A 24,333-nucleotide genomic window follows, 5' to 3' on the forward strand; every position below is an offset into this window, starting at 1 on the left:
TCAGACAACCTAGAAGAAAGCTACCATAACTGGAAATTTTTGACTTGAGTATATATTTCTCTACAAAGTGCTGTTCTGATGCATCAGACTATTGTTCTTACATCTCCATTTTCAAAGGCTTCTTCCCAAAGGAAAGGCTGTGCTGTTCATCATCTTGGGATTCAGGTATGCAGACCAGTCAGAAGCCTAAGTTCCAGAGAGGAGCAAGAGCTGACATACCTCAGCTCAAGTGTTCTGCTCGGTAGCTCAAGTTAGTACCCTGCTAAGTACAAGTGGCTTTATATTTGTATCTGCCTTTCTGTGGGGACACAGGCATCCTAGGTGCCTATTTTAAGCACTCTGAATCACCTTACAGTGGCCCAGAACTCACATTTTAAGGGACGGGACATCCAAACAGGATGTTTTGTTCTTGCCCTTGCTTGTTTAGCTGACTCGTACCCTTTCTCTTCCTTAGGAAGTACTGTAACTGTGTTTCCATGTATTTGTCAGCTTCGGAGACAAGGGTAAAATGCTGTGCTGGTGGTGTTAGTATGCCATGTGCATCACCCTACCCATTGAATTCTGCCTGTCTGCCTAGCTGGTGCAGCAAACAAGCTGCAAATTACAGCATAGAAGAAAACCTGTCTTTTGGCACTTCTCTATAGTTTCTGTCGCCAAATGGAGCTCCAATTGTTCGTCGGCTTCCAATGCAGATTTTAGCTGTCTCCAGAGCATTAACCTTTCCTGCTAGTAGCAGTAACCCTTAGCAGAAACTTTACTGGTAGCCGAATGCCTGTTAGTATAGTTCAGTTTGGGTTGTAATGACTTCCTTTCTGATTTCTTTTCTCAAAAATACTTGAATGCATTTCCTGTTGGAGATAAAAGTCGTAACTTGGCTGAAGAAATGCAGAGGCAGCTTGCCAAAGAGTGACCAGAAAGCATTCATGTTAAAGCAGCTGCTTCTTGCTGGTATGTTTGAATTTTAAGCTGCTTTAAATAGAAGGAACAAAGCTAGACAGCTATTCAAGTCCGCAGTTGATAACAGCTTGAAAATCTTGCATAAAGTGATCTTCAGAATGGCTGCTGCTTTAACATGTAGTATAAAATGATAATTATATGCACATTAGGGTTACTGATGTGCAGATTATGAAGATTGCTTTGCTTTGAACGATGAGCAGTTTTGGGGCAGGCTAAGCTGAAGTACTTTTGAAACTGTTCCTTTTTATATAGGGTTAGTCACTATCACTTAATTCATTAACTAAAGTTTTTGTCCTTTTATTCTAACTGTAGAAAAATATATGAAGTGCAGTGCCTTGTTTTGGTAGGGATTTGTTGGGAGTCTTTTGTGTGCATTTTCAAATACATTTCACATTTGAAAAAAAAATGATCAAAGAAATGCATCACACCTGGGATAGAAGATGGTGAACTTTGAGTTTCCCCTTTAGCTTCAGGAGAAATTAATTTTACAGTCTTGGATCAGCCCTCAAAAAGGCTCGGCATCCTACACAGACAAGCTCTGTCTTTGTTACAGAGTATTTTAAAGTGTTAAAAGAGTGTATTGATAAAAGTCTGCATCTTGGAGTTTTATGTGGTCTTTTAGATAATCTGGCCAGGGTCGCAGAGTGTTTTGAAGATACAACCTAAAATCCTTGAACAGCATTAGAAAATTAATTCAAAGGGTTGAGGGAAGAGAAGTTTGGCTTGCTGTCACAGTCTCAGTCACCTTTGCTGCCAAGAAGTTGTGCTATGGTGTTTTAGATTAGCATGGATTTAAACACTGAAATACTGTGCCTGAGAACTGTTGTGTTCTTGCAGTTTCTCTAAGGTGATGAAGCTGTGAATAACTGAGGTTAGGGAATCATTTGCTAGCAAACAGATGCTTTTTTTCCTGTCATCTGGAAATGATGAAGTTGCTAATGGTTGCTACTGTTGGAGTGCCTGGAATCAAGCAAGAATCTTCAATAAGGGAGCATGTAGTTTGTCTGCAAACTCTTACAAGTACTTTTCCACCCACACTGGCCAGCCAGACTTCAGTTTTACAGCTCTAGGAGAGATTGCAGGGTTTCCTGTTCTGCTTATTGAATATTCTTTTTCAGGGAAGGATTCAAGGCTTTTAAATGAATTTCTTCCCTTTTCTTCAGCGTCCTCTAATATTATCTAGTGCTACCCCTTCCATTCTGCAGCGAGAAGCATTAAATCTTGGAGGTGGGGGCTCAGAAAAGAGTCAGTCATATGCTTGCTTTTGCCACTGAAAGGCAAGATCATCTGTTAATTCCAGGAACATGATTTTTTAGTTATAGGACATCAGCTTCAGATAGCTGAGGTTTTGGCTAATTTCTGTTCTTGAAATAAGCCCAAAGAGAAAGTTTTCCTGGAATTAATGCAAGTTTGGGGTTAGACTTTCTTCAGTGATAGTTGGTCTTACTTGATTTGACAAGAGAGTTCGCATATAAGGTAGGACTGAATTCAGAAGTTGTGAATTAAATCTGTATTTTCATGTCAAGAATGATTATTTGTTGGTGGGTATAAACTGGTGTTAGGGTAAGATTTCGAAAGTGTCCTATCCGCTTCCTGGAAGAGTAGCTGTTTTTTTTTTTCAGCACCTCATACTAATTTTAAATTGTGTTATTAATTAGATTAGAATAGAATAGCTCAGTTGGAAGAAACCTACAAGGATCATCAAGTCCAACTGCCTGACCGCTTCAGGGCTAACCAAAAGTTACTGTATTGTTGAGGGCATTGCGCAAATGTCTCTTGAACACTGAGAGGCACGGGCCATCAACCACCTCTCTAGGAAGCCTGTCCCTGTGTCTGACCACCCTCATGCTAAAGAAATGTTTCCTAATGTCCTAATGTCCAAGAAATGTTCCTAATGTTCCCATGAGCCCGGCCATCGGTGACCAGGGAGCAGAGACCGGCACCTCCGTCTGTGCTTCCCCTGCTCGGGGAGCTGCAGAGAGCAGGGAGGTCACCTCTCAGCCTCCTTTCCTCCAAACTACACAACCCCAAGTGTCCTCAGCCTCTCCTCACAGGACACGCCTGCCAGCCCTTCTACCAGATTGGCTGCCCTCCTCCGGACATGTTCAAGAAGGACATAAAACTATTAGAGGGCATCCAAAGGAGGGCTACAAAGATGGTGGAGGGTCCAGAGGGGAAGATGTATGAGCAGTAGCTGAGGTCCCTCTGTTTGCTCAGCCCGGAGCAGAGCAGGCTGAGGGGAGGCCTCATGGCGGCCTGCAGCTCCCTCACGAGGGGAGCGGAGGGGCAGGCGCTGAGCTCTGCTCTCTGGGGACAGCGACAGGACCCGAGGGGACGGCATGGAGCTGGGACAGGGGAGGGTCAGGCTGGGGGTTAGGGAAAGGTTCTGCACCCAGAGGGTGGTCGGGCACTGGGACAGGCTCCCCAGGGCAGTGGTCACAGCACTGAGCCTGCCAGAGTTCAAGAAGCATTTGGACAGTGCTCTCAGACACGTGGTTGGATTTTGGGTGGTCCTGTGTGGAGCCAGGAGTTGGACTTGACAATCCTTGTGGGTCCCTTCCAGCTCAGGATATTCTATGATTCTGTGAACTCCTGTGACATTGCAGTGACAAGCAAAAAAAAAAAAAAGAACCCAAACAGAACCAAACTATGACTGTAAGATAACTTGAGGCATGATAGTTGCCAGTGACTGCTGTCAGGATTGTCCCAAATTAATTTAAGTGTCAGACTTGTGTCATAGGACACTAGTGCTATGTGAGGATTTTTCAGTCTTCATCTTTGATCTTTGTTTGTGCACTGGTGTAGCAGGGTAGGCAGAAATGGAGAAATAAATGGGAACAGAACCAGAAACAATTTTTTTTGGCATTCCACATTAAAAATGTTTTTTCAAAAAAATTTTTTTTTGCAATTTTCCGCTGGCAAGAAGGACAACATATATCTTTCATTCCATGTGGGATAGGTTTGATTCTGACAGTGTTCTATCAGAAGTGACTGATATTAACTTTGTGTATTTTTTATTAAAGTGGTAGTTTAATCAGAGCCTCATTGTCCTCAAAATGTTAGATTGTGACATCTTCAAACATTAGCCAGTGTAGGGGACTATTTCTACTGGGAAGTCTGCCTCAAGCCGATGTAGTCTGTTACTGCTAGTTTTATGTGTGGGTGGATAAGTATTATGCTTTTTCCAAAAGACAAAATTGTTACAGGCTGATTTCTCTCCCCACTTTAGATAGTGACAGTGTATTACAAAATACCAGTCAGAAAGCCTCCTTCCCTTCCTCTTCATCATGAGGAAAGTTCATGGGGACAGTTGGCGTGTTCAAGGAGTGATGAGAATGAGGAATAAGTAGACAGACACTTGTCGTCTTCTCATAGTATGTGTCAGCTCTTTCCATGAAGAAACATCACTGCTTTCTCCTGCTAGTATGTATCTGCTTTTATGTATCAGCAAGAGTTCCTTTGACAGAAAAACAAACAAACAACAAAAAAAATTAGTTTCAGAGTTCTTCCTCTTTGTCCCCCAGCCACGACATGTTAATCCAGCATTTCATTTGAGCATGGTAATCCATTGCAGTTAGTATGAAACCTGTTGTATTCCTCTGATTAGGAAATCTATCTCATTCTGCAGTTGTGTGGTGCTTGGTCCTAGGCTCCATATGACCTCTTCACTTAATCACAGGATGATGGAGGTTGGAAGGGACCATTGGAGGTCACCTGGTCCAACCCCTGCTCAAGCAGGACCACCCAGAGCAGGCTGCCCAAGACCATGTCCAGGCAACTTTTGAAAATCTCCAAGAAGAGAGACTTCACAGCCTCTCTGGGCAACCTGTGCCAGTGCTCAGTCACTTGCACAGGAAAGAAGTGACTGAGTTTTCATTGCTTCCTGATGTTCAGTCAGAGCCTCCTGTGGTTTCTTTTGTGCCTGTTGCCTCGTCCTGTCACTGGATGCCACGAGAAAGAGCCTGTCTCTGTCCTCTTTGTACCTGCATTTTAGATATTTTTAGACATTGATAAGAATGTACACCCTCCCCTTTCATCCAGGTCATTAATAATGATGTTCAACAGGATTGGACCCCGTACTGACTCCTGGGGTACTCCACTAGTTACTTCCTTCCAGCAAGACTTCGCACCTTCTGGGCTTGGCCATTCAGCCAGTTTTCTATCCACCCCTCACTGTCTGCCCATCCAGCCCATACATCACCAGCATCTCTATGAGGATTTCATGGGAGATGGTGTGAAAAGTCTTGCTGAATTCTAGGTAGACAATACCCACTGCTCGCCTCTCGTCTCACATGCCAGCCATTTCATTGCAGAAGCTCGTTGGTTTTGTCAAACACAACTTCCCCTTGGTGAATCGATGCTGACTATTCCTGATGGTTTTCTCGTCCTTCATGTGCCTGGAATTGGTTTGTAGAATTAGCCACTCTATCAGAAAAGATTTCTGCTCTTCAGAAAATTCTTTGTAAATGTGGATTAATTTTGTAGTCTTTTTTCACAGGTGCTGTTCTTGATTTTCTGAACATTGTCACACCCTATTTTCCTGCAGCTGAAATCAGTGGTAGAGATTATATGTTTAAATTTCCTGAACTGTGAAAATCTGTTTGTTTGCTATGTCTGTGAGATGCTGGTGGAGTTAAATATTGATTTCTTGAGTTGCATGTTTTTAGAATTTCATCATATGGTTTCTTTCTTCAAGTTTTTAATGCAGTCAGCTTTCTTCTCCAAGTTGACAGGAAGGAAATGACAGGGAAACCCTGGATGATATTGGATGCCTAGGGGAGGAGGATGTGAAGTTACTAGATGGGTTTTGCAGAGTCAGCATAGCTCTGGTAGGGCTGATGGAAATGAGCTCTGCAAAAAAGCCCTCCGGCAACCTCCGTGTGAAACCACTTCAGCACATCTGTATTGCTCCCCTGGTTCTGAAATAGTGCTACATTGTGATCACTGCGCCTTGTGCTACACCTGGATTAATAAACCTTTCTGGAACCTAAAACAAAGTACGGTGAAATTTGAATGGCTCTGCAGTGCAGAATGAGCAGGACAGGCACAGAGCCAGAACGAATAAATCCTGCTCATCACAATTAGCTCTGTCGAGATCTAGTTCTAGTAACTACTCAACTCAAGGCTGAAATTAGGGCTAAAGGTGGTGTACAGCTTTGTCTTTGTGTGTGTGTGTAATTTTTAAAGTTACACAAAAGGAGTATCATTGCCTACTGTTTCATCCTTAATTTATTTTGAAATAAAAGTTGTGAAGTGAGGATAATGTCACCTTGGAGGCATGTATGTGAGAAATCCTGCTTCACATTACAGTGAATTTTTATCAAGACAGTACTTTTATAGAGAACTTTTTGTTTATGCTCAGTCTCTAGTTACAGAAGCAATTTGAATTATAAACAAGAAACTCAGCTTAGTATTCATAGTACGATGATGGTATAAAGATTTTAAAGTAATGTGACAGGAACAGTCCTAAACTATTATGCAGATTGTCATGACTCACTGCTGAAAGGTGTTATTTTTTCTTTTTTTTTTTTAAAAAAAAAACGATCATTTTAACAGATCTTTTCGTCTGTATGCAGGGAAAGCTTCAGAGCAGATTGAGATGAGGGCTGAAGCACTCAGTGGTGGTTTTAAATTTTCACAGTAAGATTCTGAACAGAAGGTGATCACTGGGAGATGCTTTAAAAGTTCTGGAGACATTTGAGATTTCTCCAGTATAGCTTTTCAAAAAGTACTTCTGTTGAAGGAGCTGCAGTTCTCAGGAATCCCTAAATTAAAAATCCCAGGATATTCAACACACACACTGTAATTCTGTGCTTCTGCGTATGTAAAGCAGCGTCTTTTGTACTTTACATTTCTGTGGCTTATTACAGGAAAATGAACTCATCTATTCTGCTTTCTTTTAGAGGTGTGCTTCTAGTCTTTTTATCTAACTTAATCTAAAGTGATTGATATTATGCTTATTTTTGTTCTTTTGGTGTAATGACTCTTTCTTGAGTAACGAGGAAAAAGTGTGTATTTAAGTGTTGCTATACATCTTGAAGAAGTTACATCACTATGGTAGAGTCAAAGTCTGCTTTATTTTATATGTCCTGATATTATTAAAAATAGAATGAAATACACAGGCTTTAGCTTCCTGCACTTGTAGTGTGAAAATATGCAAAATCTTGAAACTTTAACATACCTGTATTTTCGACAGGTGTTGCCATAGTAGCTGCAAAATGCTGCTAGAACATGTGATAAAGGTAATATAAAGGATGGTAGGAGATAAAAGAAAATACAATGATAGGTTCAAGAGCGAGAGCAGGGGCTTAGGGAGCTAATCCCACCCTGCTGTGCACGGCGGCGCGGTGCAGCTGCATCCTGAGCAGGAGCTGCCGTTGCAAGCAGCACGTTGGCAAAGGCAGCATCCCAAATGGATGGGCTTCGTTCTTAGCCCTTTTCTTTTGTGGGCAGGGGAGGAAGGGTAAGTGAGCGGGTAGGGACTGGTTGACTCTTTCACAGCTTTTCTCTGACGAAGCCTTTTGATCATAGGCCTTAAAATAGTGTGGTTTTAATGTTTGGTGTTCAGCTATTGTAGCCTGGGTGATGCATGTTTAAGTTTCAATGGCTGGTTACCATGTCATCACCAAGCAAAAGCATTAGAGCATGAAAGAAAGGAGATAAGGAGGCACTGTGATTCTCCAGAGCTAAGAGAACAATTTTTACTCAGAGACCCCCAAAAAACATAGTAACACTTGGACTTTGTATATAAATCCAGAAAGGAAGAGCATTTTTTAGGGTGTATGCATACCTACAAGCAGATTCTTGTTCTGATTTTGCTACAGTTTCCAAAGAGCTTTGAACAGTTTGTGTAGGTCTAAGTTTGCAAAGTATTCCTGTGCCTGATGTATTTGCAGGTTGCTTACTTTATAGGGTCAGAGTCTCAACATGTTTGTGCCCAAGCATGGGCTGCATACACCTCTAAGATACTTCCGTAGCTGCTTTTCACTTTTTTTTTTTCATTTATGTGTATGTATGCAAACACATGGTATCTTCTCCCAGCATGTGTTTTCTGTGCTACAGTGTCTTGAAAATACCTAGTTGCTTGATGTTAGCCAAGGGAAGCTTGGCCAAGTTTGAACTCCAAGTCACATAGAAAAATCTTCACCTAGCTAGAAGTTGTAAGATAGTTTCCACATGGTTCAGAAAGTCCCCGGAGCTTGAGGTGTGATCCATACGTTGGAGGTGACTGAGTCTCCCTGATGTTCCTATTGCTCCAGAGAAAGACAAGGCTGCAGAGTCAGCAGCGCTTTCTGGTTGCTTTTCTGGCCTAGCGGAGGGCTTGGCCTTCTCCGCAGCCAAGGCCAGCTCCATTTTCTGGTCAGTCATACGGCACAGCCTTGGCATGAGAATGGCACTTGATCCAGGGGAGGCCACTGGCCCTCAGAAGATGCAGCCTGGCCACCCATGATGTTGCCATGGTCAGTTTGAGCTGTGTGTTCTCCACATCTCTGAACATCATAGTCAGCATCTGCTGAATTTGGTATCCCAAACTGAATATAAATGTAAAAAAAGGGTAATTGTGAAGCACTGTGCCATAGCTAGTCTGTGACTTAGTTTCAGTGGTTGAAAAATAAAGCCAGGCATGCTCAATAAGACCCTCGCGAGGTTTACCTAGTCTATTTTGTCACATCCTGTGACGTGGAGGTGAAGACTGCAGTTCACGTACCTCAGTTAAATGACTGGAACTGACTTGTGTGGGATTCTGTTATGCTCTTAGGTACAACATTGATCCTGGCTTGTACTGCCCATTTTTCTCTCTTGGGGCCTGCATGGAAGGTTTGAACTCTTTGTTCAGTCAGCTCCTAGGAATCTCCCTTTACGCTGAACAAACAAAGAGAGGAGAAGTTTGGTCCGAAGACGTTCGAAAGTTGGTAAGTGTTCTTGTTCCATCTGGAATGACAAAGGGAAGTCAGACAAAATTGTATGTTCCTTTAAGACCCATGAATCAGTTCTTGAATTAATTGGGTACCTATCAGAAGCATACAATCTCTGTCTAATTTTAGGTGAAACTACAACTCAAGGGCTTCATGCTCTAAGTACCTTTTATATAGTTGGTGTTTAATGGCCTTTAAAATTTGTCTCTGTGTGAAGGGTGCCTGAATCAGAATCAGTTTCTCTGTTCAGAGATTACTGTTGTACCTTTCACGTGGTCTCTGAATGTGACCTTCTAGTTTTTCAGTTAGGACTCTTTGTAACTAGAATGCTGTAGGTGTGTATGCTAGCAGTTATTTGTCTGTTTCTAATGTTTATTCCTATGTCACTTTTACTTTTAGATTCATGTTTACCTCTTTATTTTTCTGCCCTCTTTTTAGTGGAGGGTAGAAATAAAAACTTGGGAAATACTTTATTCCCAGGTTCTTTTGGCATCCTCCCTCCATCTGTAGACAACCAGATCTTCACTCGTCTTCCACCACTAGCCTCAGAGAACTGCAGTTCTTTATATCCTATGTGTCAATTTATAATTACTCTCTCCTATTTTTATGTCCATGATAAATCAAATTCTGTCACTGTTAACTTCTCAGAAGTCATATAGGCGCTACAGACAGTGTTACTGTCAGTACTAATTCTGACTACATAGTTTTGAGTGAGATGCAGAAATGTCTGCAGTTGGAAGGACAAGCTTTAAATCTTATGTATATATTTTTCCAACTAACATTGCCAACAACTTTGACATGGATTATTCCTGGTTTATTTTCATTTATAAATTACAAACCTTTGGATTAGAATACTGTGTCTTCAATTTACAAATCAGGGCTTTCACTGTGGAAATAATCTTTTTCCTTCAGGCTGTTGTTCATGAAACTGAAGGTTTGCTGGGATACATCTACTGTGACTTCTTTCAACGACCTGATAAACCACATCAGGTAACATTTATGATCCGATTTCAGCTTGGGTTTGAGCAATGACCATAGCATTAGGGCCGTTGTGTTCAACGTGAATTTAATAAGAGATATCTGGACTTGAAATAAATAAATTTAAATATGGAAAGTCTATAACTTGAAATGTGGTTTTAGGTAAAATATTTTTGTAACTTTTCATTTGAAAAACATCTGATAGGCTGAACTCAGACTCTTGGTACTACAGAATGACAGGCACTATGAATCTCTAAGAACTCTGCTTAGAGAAATGGTAGATTTTCAAATGTCTGTTTTCTGGCTGAATATTTAGTAATAAAAAACAACTTTAAATTTTAATAGCTTCTAAAGGTGAAAGCTCATAATGACTGCTAATTCTTATTCAAAATCCTACTTAAGACTCTACATGGTTCCAACTGTTGAAGCTTGCTGACTGTGTCTTGTGTCAGTGTATCAAATACACAATGCAATACAAAAAACACTTCTGTAGAAGCATCAGCAAATTACCACCTTGAGTGAGGTGGTAAGTGGACAAACTTTAAATCTGATTAGTTTAATGTATTTTACTAAGTGTACTCTGTTTTGCTCGTATTTCATGATACACTCAATGGTGTGTAGCATGTTTTATAAAGAAGCTCCTGCTGAAGAATGAGGAGCAAAATTCACTGATATGCCAAATCCATAATTTATATATATAATGTTCTTCGAGTTAATGATATTTTTTTAGGAAAATTGAGAGGGTTTGATAATTCTAAAAAATATTAAATTTTGTTTTCTAAAAGAAGCTCAGTCTTTTCTGTATGGAATAATGTTGCTTCCTTATGAATATGAAATAAATATTGATGGTGGAGAAACATAATGAAAGTTTGAAGACCTCTTTAACGATCATTGAATTCAACTTAAGTAATTAAGTAAATGTTTAGGTTTGATTTAATAGTTTAATTCTAGTTTAATACTTCAATCAGTATTTTAGTATCATTGACATAATGACATTTGCTGTCCATATGTTTCCTTTTACCTTCAAAAGGACTGTCACTTCACAGTTCGTGGAGGCAGGCTAAGGGAAAATGGAGAGTACCAGCTGCCCGTAGTTGTTCTCATGCTTAGCCTTCCCCCTTCAACAAGGAATGCACCAACACTGCTAAGTCCTGGCATGACGGAGAATCTCTTCCATGAAATGGGACATGCTATGCATTCTATGCTGGGACGAACTCGGTACCAACATGTCACTGGTAAGAAATTTAGAACAGTGATCTTTTGTTGTAGTTAAATGTTTAATTTGTAGAGGAAGAGAGTAAATTAAGCAAACAAGCAAACAAAAAAAAAACAGCAAAAGGATGAACCAGAAATTCCTGAGTCATGTTGGTACTTTGATATCTTTGATTACTTGAAAGTGCATTATCAGATCCCCAAAGATTATCTAAACAAAACAAACAATACTTGAATATTCTTCCTTTCCTAGTAAGATTTAGGTATTTGTATTTCTTCTGTCTGTATGGCTAATCTTTTTTTGTAGTGATGTGACACAGTCCTGCAAGTTTGCTTTATGTAGAGTTTATAAGAATGGAATAATCAGAAGATTGAAAATAAATTGAACTAAACTTGTACCTAGTGTAAAAGCACAATGAATTCTGGGTTGGAAATGATTTGGCTGGCAGCTGTCAGGGTACTGCCCCTTCTCCTGCAGTTGTTGCAAATGGATTAAAGACCTGTACTTGCTAAAGCTGCTGGGCATGCTACTTTTCTTATCTGCAGAGAGCCTGGTATATCTTCTTCTGTAGTAGTGTGCTGGAAATCAAATACTTGCAGTAGACATTTATTTATTCATTTACATATTAAAAATAAAATGAAATGGTAGTTACCTTGTCTGAAGCATTATTTTATGTTTTACCGTTTTTATATTACGTAAGTGGAACTAAGGGGAGTCTGTGTTAGAGTCCTGTGTTATCAGATACTTTGCACCTAAAGACAAAGTAACCTTTCTTAAATCTTCCAGTTAAAACTAAAACAGGCCGAGCTGTTTGTAAGTATGTTATTACTGGACATTGTGAAGACAAATAAACACTGTATATATGCTCTTTCATTGTAAGCTCTGAATAGGAAGCCTTGAGGCAGTTAGTTGCTCTCCCCACCCCTTCCACACACATGGCCTCACTCTTGCTGATCTCCAGGGGTACATACATGCCCCAAGTAGCTGCTTTGGTAGGGTCCTTGTGGTGAATCGTATGCGTAACCATGTCAAAAAGTCTTGAAGGGGCAGGAAATGGCTCATTTCGAGGCTCAGACTTTCCGTGAGCCCCTGTGTAGGGTTTCAGCGTTGCCTCAGGCAGTCCTGCTTCCTAGGGGACTTCACTGCAGAGCTAGCATTGCAAAAGCAGCATCAGAGGTCAGTTGTGTTGTTTCTCCAGAGTACAATTTTTTAGGGATTGGAATGTGTGACAATCAAATGGCTCATCCCAGAGGAGGCACTAGAGTGGCACAGGGTGGAAACAAGATGATTACAGGCTATCGTGAGAACAAAAAAATTTTAAATTCCAGTGGAGACACACTGAGTGTTTTATACCTTTCTTACCCCTGCCTGCCTTTTCTGATTAACATTCCCAAATATACAGGAACCCTTTCTGCTACTAGTGGGCCTAAAACTTGCATGATATTGTACGTTTAGGATTTAAGATGTGCTTCCTTTTAAGCTAATCTGTCATTTTACTACATTAATTTATTGTTTGTTTAATGTGTGTTTGTGCAAGATTTTTTTATCCTAGTTTGTATTCCATTTTAATTTTATTATGCAGTAGAGAATACCTGCAGTTGTTTCACAGCAGAACTCAGTTATCCCAGATAACTGCCCAACCTTGCTGACCTTCAGATAATCTAATTCTCTTTAATGGCTATTGAAAGTATTCTATCGTTTTATTAAGAGATACTGAGAAAGCATACAGGCTAGAGGGGCGTTAGGATATTCTGTAGGCATTTGTCTTGGGACTGGCCTTGGTTTAGGCTTTTTATTAATGATTTTCAAACAAATAAAAGACAGTATTAAGGAAATGTAATGGCACAAAGGAATGATAGGGTTATTGTATAACAAGAGCTGAAAGGCTGAATACCACTCTGCTAAAAGTAAGTTCTAATTCAGATTTACACAATGCAGGTCACGCGTTTAAAGAGTTCAAGGAGAATTTCTGCTATCAAATGGATATTTCTACAGTGATGGAAGAACAGAAAAACATTTGTATGTGTTAATGGAGAACTATGAGTAGCTGTTGTGTCTGTGAAAGGGATGAATGTGATCTGAAACTATATCAGAGGTGTTTCTAAGAGAATTAAGTATTAGAATGATTTAAGAAAGCTATCAGTGAAACCTCGTGCAGCACTGGGGCGTAGTTTCATATCTCTGGTGTACAGGTGAGCTCAAACTGAAGCAAATACAGAGAAGAGCTGCAGGTCAATGGATGCTCTTTTAGACTTTGTTTTCCTTTGGAAAATGATGGCTGAGAGAGAATATAGTTTCTGTCAATTTAGGAAGTAAAAATAGTCTGGGAAATGCTGCTAATACTAAAGAACATTGGATCTGAAAACACAGAGTATAAACAGGTTGTGAATTCAATTAAAAGTTAGAGAAAGATTGGTAAAGACCAAAGGAGTGATTTTTCAAAAATAGTCTTCAAGAAGGAATAGCAGAAGTTAAATACTTTACATTTAAGTCTAGTTTTAAATGTTGACATTGCCTCTGGCAGACAGGGATAGATATGGTGACCCAGTGGGTTTGTTATTAAAACAGATTTGTACTTCCCTAAATTTAATATAGAAATTAAAAATATAGCTTTGGTTTGGTGATGTGTTACACTTCTTAATAACTTTCCTGGTGTAAGGTGATGATAAAGATTAGAGTAAATAAGGTTTTGGGGAGAGTGCTTTTTGAAGATACTAACTGCAGAGGTATTACCTCACTGCAGGACATGTCTTCAATCTGTACGAGTTTTCCTTGGATGATTGACTTTCTATTGTAAAGTGAGGCTAATATAAAGCGTAAGTAAGCTCAGTAAACAGATGGAAGGCAAAAATTGTAACTGTGAATGGGATTAAGGCAGAGTTTTATTTACATTGTAGTTTGATTTAGGTTTAGGACACTTAAATAGATTTGGTGTTTCATGTAGGGCCAGTTTGGCTGCAGTCTGGTTTAGTTTAAAAAGGGTGTGATCCAGCGCTTTATAAGGTGCCTCACCCAGCTGTTCAAATATTTTGTTTTACTTTGTGATTTATAGTAAAATGTGTAGGATTATAATGAAGCTTTTCTGGCAATATGTACAATAATGTTATAGAAATAAAATATTGACTTAATAAATGAAAGAACATTAAAGTTCACCAAAAGTCCAAACTGAAAACTGCAAAACCTCTTGGGAAGAGTTAACTATTTGTGTTAATGGAAATGGCAAATGCTAATATGTTCACTTATTCTACCTTTAGGAACCAGATGTTCTACTGATTTTGCTGAAGTTCCCTCAATTCTGATGGAGTACTTTGCAAATGACTATCGAGTGGTTAACCAGTTTGCAAGGCATTATAAAACTGGACAGGTAGGGAAAATTAATGTCTGAAATGTGGAAAATAGGAATAAATGCATGCAAGACAAGAATCACATTTTCATGTGTTGTTAGTACTGTTAAAATAGAAACAAAAACAGGTTATAAACTAATCAAATACTATAATTTTAATTATTCAAAAAAAAATACTATTCTCATGGCAGAAAAGACAAACGTAATCTGTAAAATAATACCAGATCCTTATAGCCAAAGTTCTAGTAACATATTTAAATTAGTCGACCTTTTTTTTTCCTACAAAGTTTGTGTAGTTTCTACACTACACAAACTTAGTGTAGTAGGTGAAGGTTTGTATGTTGCTTTAGTTTAATTAGACGTAAGTTATGACTGAAGTAGGCATTCCACATCAAACTCTCCAAACTGCGTTTTAAAATAAAGCTCAGGTACCAAGACATGGAAATAAATGGAAATGATCTGCAGCATTTTTAACACAGTGTATGGTAGTGACTGAAAGGTTTAGTGATGAAAAGGGTACTGCTTTTAGGATGTTAGGTATGTAGATTTTGGCAGTCATGAATCTCTGCATTAAAACTCTGATTCTTCTTTACATAAATCTATTCTGTGCCAGTCTAATGCAAGGGTCTACTTTCTACAGGAAATTTAGAAAACATGGCTGTCTGAAACAAGGTGGCTTTCGATGGTTGCTTAATTATTTATGCATGACAGCATAACATGATTTATATTTGTACAGACATTTCAAAGATGCAAACCAGTAAACAATAGCCAAAGATCTTTTTCCAGTGCTTTTGATTGAGGCAAATTTCAGTGGTGAAAATATACTGAAATGTGATGGTTGAAGAATACACTACCTATCAATGCAAAACCAAGAGAGCCTTTTAAATTGTATAGTGTTACACTTCATTTAAACTTTTTATCCAATAGTAAGCATTCCATGTGGGTCAGTATTATGAAAGTGGAATTATGTTTGCCTCCACTGTAACAGTTAGTTAGAAAAATAGGTTATGTAATGTCTATTTTAATAGATATTATTTGAGAAATTTGCTCTGTAAATCTGCTTTTTTTTACAGAGCAATCAATTCCGCAGAACACTAGGAAAGTCTCCTTGAAACCCAAGAGTTGAAAGTACTCAGTTCAGAAGTGTTCATCATTTGTATGTTTGAATCCACATACCAAGTTACTGCTTTCTAGTGTTCTTTATGAAGTTCATGTAGTGTTTAAACATTGTGGAGTTAATCTGATTGCATATGAGTTCAGAGAATGAGCTTGACTAAAACATCTGAAAGAGATTTGTGAAACTTTATTTATGGCTTTGTATTTTCAAAATGGCTTAACAAATCTAAACCATGTTTAGTTGCAGTTTATAATCATAGAACCAGGCCGTGTGTACCATTTGGCATTTCCAGAAAACGTCTTATTTATTGCTGGTGAAATCTTGCCCTTTCAGAAGTTTAATGTAGAAATTGAGTCTTGAAGGGGTACAAGAATGGATTATGCTGGAAGACGAGGACAAGAGTCTGAAAGTGCTGTGTGGCTTTTGAGGGCTTTAGACTGCTTTCATTTAATTGCTTTTTTTTTTTGAATTTAGAATGTATTTTTAAACCGTTATCCAACATATATAAATCTGCTTTTGCTTATGTTGGTCATCTAAGCTAGTTAAAAGAATTTGATACCAGATTTCTGTATCTGTCATTTAAATACAAACAGATTGAAGTCATTTTTCTGTTCTTGAAATCCAGTGATTGTTACAGCAATTGCTTTTATCTGTTGTGTCTATCTTTCAAAGTACTTTGAACAGACAATCCCTGCTCTCTTAAATTTGCAACTTCACAGAAATACTTTTGTGTCTTTTCCTGTTTTTGATCCCTGACTGATATTTTGTGTGCAAATGGAAAAGTTAATCAGCATATTTTTATCCAGTTTTTTAGCTATTTGAAAGAAAAGTGAGTCCACTTTACCCTCTTCTCAAGTAGGAGTGAGGAAGGTGGGCGGAACAGTTAAAATGTGAAATTTGCAAAGCCATTTCATCCAAATGTTCTTCTATATGAGAACTTCCATTTTCCTATGAATAAAGAGGCTAAGCTTTTTTGTACAAGAAACAACACCAACAAAGCTCTGCTGGATGTTGACAAAAGAGGTTTTCTTACTGACCTAGCTTGTCGAGGAAGCATTGCAGGTAATTCAAAACAGCATTCGTCTTTCAGAACCGCTGCATCTGTGCTGTAGTTTTTACATATACATATTGAATTAGGTGGTGTCATTTTTAACACCCCTACTGAATATGAGTATGTCAGAAATACTTTCTAGCGTGGCCTCAGCTTCTGATTGCCTTTACCATAAAAGCAAATTGTAGGAGGAGTGGTTCTGAGCTGCAGTCCTTACTGAGGATCAGTGCATGTGCTTAAGGGAGGAGGAGGGGAAAGACTTGCTGTTTTGATTGTAAAAACAGATGAACTGTTGAAAACGGTTTAAGTAGCATTGCAGAAAAAAAGATGTGTTGGGTAGGCTTTCAAAGATGTTAATGCATTATGCATATAGATGTGGATCATGAGGATCTGATCCAAAATATGGTGAAGTTTATAGAAAGCCTGTCTATTTTCTGTGCATTTTGGATAGTTCTGCTGCTGCATACTGCGGACCTCAGAAGCTTGCAAGTTCTTCTGGCAGGAAGAGCAGGAGCAGGTCTTGTGAATTTGGTTCAAAAACCTGTCCAGCACTAAAATACTTCTTCCAAGAAAGTAGCAAATCTAATTTTCCCTTCATGTTACAGATAACTAAAAGTGAAAAATCCTCAAGGAAAAAAAGAGTGAATAGAGAGGTCTATGTTAATTGGTTACTCAAGTCAAATTACTCGGGTAAGCTCATGAAGTCAAGCCATACCAGAAGGAGGTTGTAACAATGTGAAGCAGACAATCTGGTGAATGCGTACCATTCTGTACCACTGTGTTTGTTCAATTTTGTTTGTTAAATGCAGATATGTGGTAGGTCTGTTGCGCTAAATCATTTTAAGCTTGTGTGTCTTTGGAGGCTCTCTTGAACAAAGGCCAGTATTTCAGCTGTTCAAATTTGAACTGACTTCATTTTTCACAGAGATGGAATTACAAAGGCTGTATTGTATTAGCATGATTACAAGAATAAGCCCACAGATAGTAAATAGTCTTAACATGTCCCCGTTACTACACAGCGGTAAGGAGTTAAGTATGCTTTGAGAATTTAGAACACAGGGAATTTTGTTCTTTAGCCACCATGGCAAACAGGCTGAAAAATTCATGCCAAGGTCTTAAGGTTACTTAGTATAAAAGGATGGAAAAATGGAACCCGAAGTAAAGCATGTAATGTTTAAATTTTTAAAATGGAATGGTTGTTCAGTTAAAATAGTTTTAGCCAAAGTTCTGTGAAGCCTTCCTTTCAGAAGGAGGATGACAGTCTGATTTTATCGGATTTTATTGGATAACTCATCTTTCAAGATGGATGAAATAATACTACTGATGCCTTTTTTCTTCACTCAGTTGTAACAATAAGGAGAAATAGTTTCTGTTGGCTAAAAGAGTACATCTTCATTAGTACATTCAAGACCTCAGAGTGTCTGTATGCCTGACACTCTGGCATTCCTTGAAATGTTAAATTTTAAAATGCTGTAGATTTGAGAGGAATAAGTTTTGGAGGACTTATTTCAATTTAATTTTTGCTACCATTTTTTCCGGTGTTGAATTCTGCTTGACTTGTGAAGTATGATCAGGCTGTAATCTTTGTGCCAGATCATTAGCACTGATTGACTTAAACAATACAACATTTATGTATTTCATTTATATCTTTAGCACCACTTGATTTCAACAAAAGAAAATTTCTGTCTTTCTCACATCCTTTTTTGTAGGTATTGTCAAGAGTTATTTGTGATTTCCTGCTAATTTTAATCTGCTGAGGCAGTAGAGCTTGATCTGCAGGACGGAGCAGATCTATGTTCTATCTTCTTGCAGATAGCTGGCGATAGGACTAGAGGGAATGACTTGAATAAGTTGTGCCAGGGGAAGTTTAGGTTGGAAATGAGGAGACATTTCTTCTCAGAAAGAGCAGTCAGGCATTGGGACGGGTTGCCCAGGGAGGTGGTGGAGTCACCGTCCCTGGGGGTGTTCAAGGAAAGGTTGGACGTGGTGCTCAGGGACATGGTCTAGTGGGTGATACTGGTAATAGAGGGATGGCTGGACCAGATGATCTTGGAGGGCTTTTCCAACCTTAATGATTCTGTGATTCTGTGTTTTTTGTTTGGTGTTCATATGGCTGAAAAAAAAATAAAATTGAAGGTTTCCTGGAGCTTCTTGGTATTGCCTGTGTTCTAGTTGGTCTCTCACAGGTGCTGCTAAGCTGTCTCCAACGCAGAGACATCTGGGCAGCTTGGAACATTCCTTTCAGTTAGGACCCTGAAATCATTAAAGATCATTTCTGTGTCTAGCCCCTCAGGACTTTAGTCTAGAACATGGTAGATGCTTATAAGCAGAAGATAAGGAAGAAATGGGTGAATGCAGAGGCTGCCTTTTCAGCAGTCTTCCCTGGCTTGAGGTCAGCTATTTGCAGTACAATACAGTGAATTATTATTATTATTATTATTTTTGGTGCAGAGTGTGCAAGAAATTCTCAGCTCTGAACTGAGAATTAGACCTGCTTCAGCTGTTCCTCGGGCAGGGCTGGGTGTGCCCGGCTCTCCCAGGGAGCAAGCAGCGTTTGTCCGCGTTGCCGAACCTTGCTGCTCTGTGCCCCAGTGAACTGCAAACTTGAATTTCCCAATTCAGTGAGGATCTGTGGGATTGTGGTTTACCAAAATGCCAACTAGCAAAGTCTGAGTGTTTTTGTGTTCTGTTTATTTTGTGTACTAGCTGAAAGCCTGTACACTTAGCTTCCTCTTACCATTATTTAATATAGCAGAAATACAATGTTGAAAATCCATTATGTTGAAAGAGTTGGTTTGACCTTACTGGTAGGATTGCTCTTGGCTTTAACACTCTTAAATTATAACTGTGTGAAATACACATACTTGCTGTTGCCAAGCTTTTGGAAGTTCAGCTTTTTCACACTGAAAAATCACGATCTATAAATTCCCATACAGTTCTTTCCAGCTTCACCGTGTCTAGGATACAAGTGCCTCTCAAAGAAATGAGTTTTGTTAAACTCCACACTGTACTGCTTCACTAGGAGGTGAAAGCATCCAGAAAGCTGCCAAAACTTGTTGATAGGTTCGATGTTTAATAACAAAATATGTTCAAAATTGCATAGGTTTCCTTACACGCTGTTTTCTCCCATGACAGCTGAGGCTGTTATTGCAAACCCACATATGCTTTAGCTTCAGGATGAAGAGTTACTGAAGTATATGCCTCACTCAGCCTGTGTAAGGGGATAAAACAAGACACGTTCATAGAACCAGGAGAAAAATTGCCCAGCCAACATGCTTTTTGCCATTTCTAATATTTTTTCTATTTTGCATCTTGCTTTAAGAACTTTTCTACGTAATTAAGCACTTTTTGGAACAATGCTAAAGCCAGTATGGAACCTCAAGGTAGTCAGCCACTAACATCTTTATTACTATGGAGAACTGCTCATTTACTCTTACTTTGGTAGTCCAAAATCATCATGTAATTTGAAAGACAATTTTTATATTTGGGAAGGGTAAATACTGGCCTAACAAGGATACACTGTAGGGTAGACTTTATGTTCATTGGTTCGTTTCTCTGTGTTGAAATTTAACAGCTGCACACATTTATGACAGGCAAAATAGTGGGTGTTGTTCTATCCCATTCTTGACCCAGCTAACATTTGTCTTGGAGAAGAGGTTACAAGCCTTGGCAAGCTACTGCATAAAACAGCTGTGCAACTTGAGAGTTTTTCTTATCTCCTTTAACTTCCAGATTCCACAGAGTTAATTGATAACATTTTCCTCACTTACATGTAACTTCCCTGGAGTTAGGTTTTTATTCTGTGAACATTAACATTGTTTGTCTTGAAGTCGTATCATTTGCACAGAATCTGAACACACAGCTCTGCCATCGGGATCTGTAAACTTTGATGTATTATTTCTTAAGCACTTCAACACACTGTAGAAGTGTAGGTATGCTTTTAGAGTTCAGTATAACACCAAACATCTGTATTACATTATACAACTTGTAATAACTTTTTTAATATTTCAGCAAGAACACAGTTATTTTAGCCATATTTAATGTGTTTGGTTAATAAAACTGCTGGCAAAAAAAAAAGAAAAAAAAAATGTGCTTACTAGGAAGAACATACATTGAAAAGCTTCAGGAAGCAGTGGAAGAAGTGTAAGGTCAGGCATTCATATCCAGATATGGATAAATCTGTCATTAACAGTCTTTGTATTTGTAGATATCTGGATAGAAAGTCAAAAGGAGTTTGCTTAATGACTTGAAAAATGTCTCTGACTTTCAGCCTGTATTGGCATGGGTAGTTTTATTGCCGTAGATATGCAATATGTTCATCTTAGTTAAAAATTTCAAAGGGTAGACACTGACTGTTCAGGATGACCAAACAGGTTTATGTGGGTAAGGGTAGAAGGACAGATGCTGCCCCAGTTGAAGTTATGAAAACTCTGGGAGTTTTATGGGCATCCGTGTAAATCTAAATGAGCTGTGCTTGAAGGCCAGCAGGAGAATCTGTTGTAATACCTACTTCTGACAATTAGTAAGATGAGCTGAGGGGACTTTTGCCACCCCATCTATTGTTCTTTAATTATAGTCATAAGATTGTATTCATAATATATTTTTAAGAAGTATGTAAAGAAGTGTAGAATCATTTTATAGAACAAACACTGAGACTTGACTGCTATGTAAATTGTGGCTGATAATTTCTGCCATAATGCTTTAGCAAATGAGATTTCCTTCTTCATTGCTAATTCCTCAATGGAAAGCACTTTGAAGATGTTTTTAGTATCTCTGAGTCTGTTTTCTTTTTGCATTTAGTCTTTTTTAATAGTAAGCACAATACTAACAAATTTGCAACAATTCTAAATATGTTCTGACTTTTTTTTTTTTTAAAGCCACTTCCAAAAAACATGGTGTCAAGACTGTGCGAGTCCAAAAAGGTGTGTGCTGCAGCTGATATGCAACTCCAGGTATGGTCTTTGCATTCTGGTCTCTGACTTCTCTCTCTCAGTGTTGGGAGCAGTAATTAAATTCATAAGTCTTTATTTTCTGTGGGCAGATGTGATTGATCAGTCATTCCCATAAATAAATTATCATCAGTGTTGCTTTTCTTCAAAGGAAGTAAAGGAATTTAGGGTATTATCTTATATGAGTATTTAATTTTTTTTAGTCCTGCTATGGTAATTCTCAGACATGATCAATAACATTACAGCATCCAGCCAACTTTTTTTACAATGAGAGTTTGGCTACATTTGGTATACTGCAAGCTTCTGTTGTGCGACTTTTGTAATTCTGTTTTCTTCTTTTTTTTTTTTTTTTCTTTTCCCTTAAGCCAGAAGCGTTTAATTTTTCTTGCTACAGTTGACCTAGTGTTTAGGTGAGGTAACTGCTCATACCTTGATAAAGGGTTTTCATTATTTTTGAGATGTGCAAAGAAGCAATTCTCAAAATCAATCCCTTGTAATTTTTCTGTTTGAAAAGTGCACGAATGTTTGTAACCTTGTCTACAAACATGAGTTGCACTAGTTAACTGAAGTTGATTTAAAAGAAAAACTTAGTTAAATATTTGCAGTTTGCTCTGTGCAGTAATTTATAGTGATTTAAAACTAATCAGAATATTTGAGTGTGGACCTGTAAACGTATACATGTCAGTTAAACTAATCAAAACCAGGCTTACACTGTTTGTAGTGTATACATGTATTTTTCAGTGGTGAAACTGAACGGATTTGTGAAATGTGCTTTCAATGCTGTGCTCCTCCTTGCTGGCCACTGTTGGCTGTGCAGGCAGCCTGAACGAACCTGAAGCAATACTTCAGTGACATTAAACTAACAGAGCCCTCTCTTCAGATGAGACTTTGAAATGCATGCTTCTGGCTCTGAAAGGTTCTCTTTCTAGAGAGAGAGAGAGATGAGAATCCACAAAGAATATGGTCAATAATATAATTAATGTAAGAGGTTTTTTGATGAAGAAAACAATTCTGGATCAAAGGATCTGGATCAAGTTATACTGAGAATGCTTAAGTGATGACCTTTATGAAGTCCACCAACACAGCTGGAATAATTTGACAATGTACAGACTAGTAACCACCACAGTGATGGTCAGGTGCTTTCAGGTGCACCTGTTCTTTATTCTGTGTCCGTACCAGCTCTATAGAGATCTGATGGATTTCCTTTCAACTTTTAATACATATTTGCTGTAATCCTGTTAAGTTTTGAGACCATATTGACTGTGTGTAGACTAAATGGGCTTGTTGAACAAGAACACTGAGTCACAGGTAGATAATGAATGACACAGTGCTCCTGTCCTGTAGCAGGGGAGATGGCGAGCTCCAGAAGGACATTGAGGAAGGGATCAATGTGGTGGTCTCATGGGCTGGGCTGGGCAACCCCCCCCCCCCGCTGCTGTTAACCCTCGGGTGCTTCTCCCACCTCCCATGGGGTAGCTCATGGCTCTGTCCCTGGGGGACTCCAGACCCCGTAGATTTAGAAGTGAGGAGAGAACACCCAGCTCTGTGGGGCTCAGATTCCTGCGGCGCCTCATAACTGGCTGGTGCTGGCAATGACACAGTGATTAAGCAGGCTGTTTGCCCTCAAATTACTCTCATGTAACTAAACTTTAGCTGGTCTCAACCCCTGACAAGCTACCACAATGCCACACTGAATAATATTAGTCATTTCCAACTTTCAGTACCATGTTTTGGGAGATTCCAGTTAAAATGCCTGCAGAAGTATGCACTCATTTCGAAAGACACTGGCTGGCAAAGCCACTTACTTTGTTAATTCAGCAAAAATGTCCCAGAGAACTTGATTGCATCGCAGATCTAAAGTTCACGTGTTCCTTTGTATAAGTTTGTATTGTTACTCATGGTAATTCAAAAGGTTTAGCGAAGGACTTGTTAGTGTTAGGTCAGAGGTTGGACTAGGTGATCTTGGAGGTCTCTTCCAGCCTAGACGATTCTGTGATTCTGTGAAAAATATAATAATTCATTGAAGAAAAACATATTTTAATCTGCAGGAGCCCAAGTATCCATGTACTCCTAAAAGTACAGTCTGAAAAGACTGTGAATGATGACTCTTTATACCTTTTCTCCAAGCTTTGCAAAGAGCGTGTTCTGTACTGACGACTAGATGCTGTGCATTATTTGGCCTTCAAAAGAAATAAAAATGCTTACAGTTCTTTTTTAGCAGTGAGGAAAATGCCTAAAGGTTCTTTGGTCATCTGGTCAGAAAATAAGTCTATTGGCATGTGAAAATAAGAAATTACACTGTTTTTCATTATAGCTCTATCTTCTATTTTTGTCCAGCTCGTTTAATCAGTTAGTCAAGAGGAAAGATATGAGAATCCATCCATCTTCTCATAAAGCTTTTGCCGTACAGATTTAGTCCCGGAGTCTTTCAGAAAGCCAGCAGTAACTTCAGTGGGAAATGCCGAACTGTTTACACGTTAATCCTAATGAGTGGGCAGGGAGTCAGAAGGAACTGGAGAACCGAGTTAAGCTGATAAATAGCAATGTCACTGCAAAATGGAAAGGCTATACGCAGATAGACAACTACTTGATGGCCTTTTTATATTTCTAGGTCTTTTGGGAAATGGGTTTTACTGAAATGAGAAGTCGTCTTCTCACTGCTGCTTAATGTTAAGTGTTAGCATGCTCCTCAGCGGCATCATCTAAAATCGTGCGGACCTGGGATGTGTCTCCTCTTCCTATTTCAAAGGCCTGCATAAACACACAACTGTGGTTCATAGATGGGAATGCTTTTGGATATAAAGTTCAT

General features: G+C 38.9%; 1 protein-coding gene across 2 annotated transcripts in view; it reads left to right on the top strand.

Annotated features, from left to right (window-relative positions):
* The window catches only part of MIPEP (mitochondrial intermediate peptidase), a 75,707-nt gene that overhangs the window by 23,492 nt on the left and 27,882 nt on the right, over positions 1–24,333 (top strand). For both annotated transcript variants that reach the window (XM_080577325.1, XM_080577324.1), the window contains exons 11-15: positions 8,717–8,870; positions 9,786–9,863; positions 10,882–11,086; positions 14,319–14,428; positions 21,453–21,527. In XM_080577325.1, coding sequence (XP_080433451.1) covers positions 8,717–8,870; positions 9,786–9,863; positions 10,882–11,086; positions 14,319–14,428; positions 21,453–21,527 — 622 coding nt within the window. The remainder of the gene's footprint in view (positions 1–8,716; positions 8,871–9,785; positions 9,864–10,881; positions 11,087–14,318; positions 14,429–21,452; positions 21,528–24,333) is intronic.

The sequence above is a fragment of the Anser brachyrhynchus genome, assembly GCF_964034855.1.
Source record: "Anser brachyrhynchus genome assembly, chromosome: 1".
In the NCBI taxonomy this organism is placed as follows: Eukaryota; Metazoa; Chordata; class Aves; order Anseriformes; family Anatidae; genus Anser; species Anser brachyrhynchus.